Below are 2,605 nucleotides of genomic sequence, written 5' to 3' on the forward strand. Positions count from 1 at the left end.
CCTGACGCCATAGTTCAGCAGTTGGACCTTCCCTACGGTCCTCCACCAGGACTGGCATGGCCATATCAAGAGAATCCTCTTATTGCACAGATAGCTGGAGTACCGGGACCCGAAGAAATCCAACCTGGACAGAGGGGCGGAGCCCTTCTCGCCCAAGAACATGAGGCCCCAGTCAGGCCGGAAGGACCTGCACCAGTTCAGGTTCCCCAGAATCAGCCAGAACCGCCTGCGCCATAACCTGTGGCCCCGCGAGATCAACCACTGCCACTTCTGCCTGAGGCGCCAGCTGTGCCACCCTACAGACCAAGAAGAATGGACCCCAATCCATTTCCTCCACTAGCAAGGGGCAGGAGAGGCAGAGGGGGAATTAACCCTTTTGCCAACAATGACAGGAACAGACCAGGGGCAAATTGGAGAAACCATCTGGAGATTGAAGAAGAGGAAGAACACAGGGAGGAAGCTCTGCCCCGACCATACAGAATAGAGCACAGGTTTGATCATGATCAGCCAGAACAGGGACAAAATCCACGTCCTGTCAATGCTTTGAATGACATGGGGGCACTACAGAGAATGATCAGAGAAATGATGGAGCCGGAGGCCAGGAGAGGAGAAAGGCCTACCTACAGAAAACCGTACCCGGCTTACATAGACCAGATACCTTTACCTGCAGGTTTCAAAGTACCAAACTTCACCTTATTTAACGGAGAAGACCCTCATGCTTCGTCGGTCGAGCACATAGGCAGATTTTCTGTCCAGTGCATAGCTATAGAGAATAATCCTCTGTTAAAGCTAAGGCTTTTTGGGAATTCTCTCTCTGGACAGGCTATCACCTGGTATACCAGTCTGCCAGCCAATTCTGTGCAGACCTGGGAGCAAATGGAAAACGTTTTCCATGACTATTATTTCAGGATCCAGCCAGAAGTCACCATCAGCGATCTTGCTGCTCTCAAGCAAAGCGAAGACGAACCTGCTCAGGATTTCATAGCCAGGTTTAGAAAGCTCAAGATGAAATGCCGAATCCCTATGGAAGAAAGGCACTTCATTCAGATGGCTCAAACCTCCTTTAAGATTTCTTTGAGGAAAAGATTCGATGGGATGCTATTCGGAGATCTGGCAGAACTGGCAGACAAAGCATCCAAATATGAAGAACTGCTAAGGGAGGAACAACAAAAGAGGAACTCTTCCAAAGGTACATACTACAAGTCCCCTTCTTCTTCAATCCATTTGATTGAGGTAGAGTCAGAAGAAGATACAGAGGGATCAGAAGAAAGAGAGGTTGCAGTGGCAGAAATGGCAGAATTAAAACATCCTATTAGCTGCAAAGCTCTTACAAAGCCACCAAAGGACCAGAGGCCGCCACCATTCACAGGAGGATTTGTTCCAAACAAACCAACACAGAACAAGGTCTACTCTTTCGACCTAACCAAAGTTGATGCTTTGTTCGATGAGATGCTGGCGCAAAAAGCAATAGAGACGCCTCACAAGTTACCGAAACCAGAGGAGCTTAAGGGCAGGCAGTATTGCAGATGGCACAATTCTTGGAACCACTCCACCAACAGTTGTGTCATTTTCAGAGATGTCATACAAGAAGGAATAACTGCAGGGAGATTGAAGCTGGCAGAAAAACCTCCCTCAGTTACGACAGATCCTTTTCCCCAGCCCCAAGTTAACATGGTCAACCTGAATTGGCCAGAACAAAGAGAAAATGTCAGTTCCAGCAGGAGTAGAAGAACTGCAAAGGGGGACTTCCAAAGGCCAAAGGCGACCATCTCGGCTGGAATAGTATTATGCAGTAAATGCAAGTGCGAAGCTGAGTTAGAAGTGACTCTGGAGAGGCAGAACCAGGCCACACACAGCGTGTTTGACCGGATTGGAACATCGCACCAGTAAGGCCTAGCTCCGATTCCTCCCAGAAACAGAGTCAGACGAAGGGATTATCTTAGGCCAGATCAGCACAACAGAAGAATGCCAGAGCAGCCTAAGGCGGAGATATCAATTAGGATGTCGGGAAATGACAAGCCCTTAGCAACTATCATAGAGGGAAGATGGTATTCTGTCGGAAAAAGCGGCAGACCAACCTTGGAATTAACCAGAACTCAGAAAAGAAGAGTTCAGAGGCAATATTCCACCTTCCTTAGAAACAGGAAAGATGTACAGGTGTTGACAGAGCCAAATTCTGCCAGGAGAAGAGAAAATCCAGAAGCAATTCCTCCGGCAGAACAGACAAAACATAAGTCCCAAAAGCTGATAAAGACAGAATCCTTCATCTGTTCAACCTCACCCCCAGCCGATCAACCCAAACTTCAACAAGTACAAGAAGGGCCAGAACCTGTTCCAGAAGAAGAACAACAAGGCTGGACGGAAGAAAACGAGGAGGAACAGTTGGACTATGAGCCATCTGCACATGATCAAGCTGGTTTCCTCGAAGCAGGAGAATAAGGAGACTGGACAGAGGAGATGGAATACGATGGGGGATTAGATGAAGAAACCGAAGCTTTTGGGGCAGAATTGGAGAACTTGTTGCAAGGTGATCTTGGCATTAACATGGTATTTATCATATCGGAGAGATTCAGGGCAGCAAAAGGACAAGGAAGCACTCTAGAGG

At 47.9% G+C, this 2,605-nt stretch overlaps 1 protein-coding gene across 1 annotated transcript; it reads left to right on the forward strand.

Moving 5' to 3' along the window:
* The first annotated feature begins 312 nt into the window (after window positions 1-312).
* LOC148292991 (uncharacterized) lies at window positions 313-1,890 on the forward strand. The gene has a single exon (XM_088244542.1). It carries the CDS (start codon window positions 313-315, stop codon window positions 1,888-1,890), a length of 1,578 nt encoding a protein of 525 aa, XP_088100668.1.
* Window positions 1,891-2,605: the final 715 nt, after the last annotated feature.

Source organism: Prunus avium, chromosome 7 (genome assembly GCF_965620075.1).
Source record: "Prunus avium chromosome 7, drPruAviu1.hap1.1, whole genome shotgun sequence".
Classification (NCBI taxonomy): Eukaryota; Viridiplantae; Streptophyta; class Magnoliopsida; order Rosales; family Rosaceae; genus Prunus; species Prunus avium.

Excerpts from the sequence above, each read along its gene's own strand:
- LOC148292991 (XM_088244542.1), top strand. The coding sequence starts at position 313 with ATGGACCCCAATCCATTTCCTCCACTAGCAAGGGGCAGGAGAGGCAGA.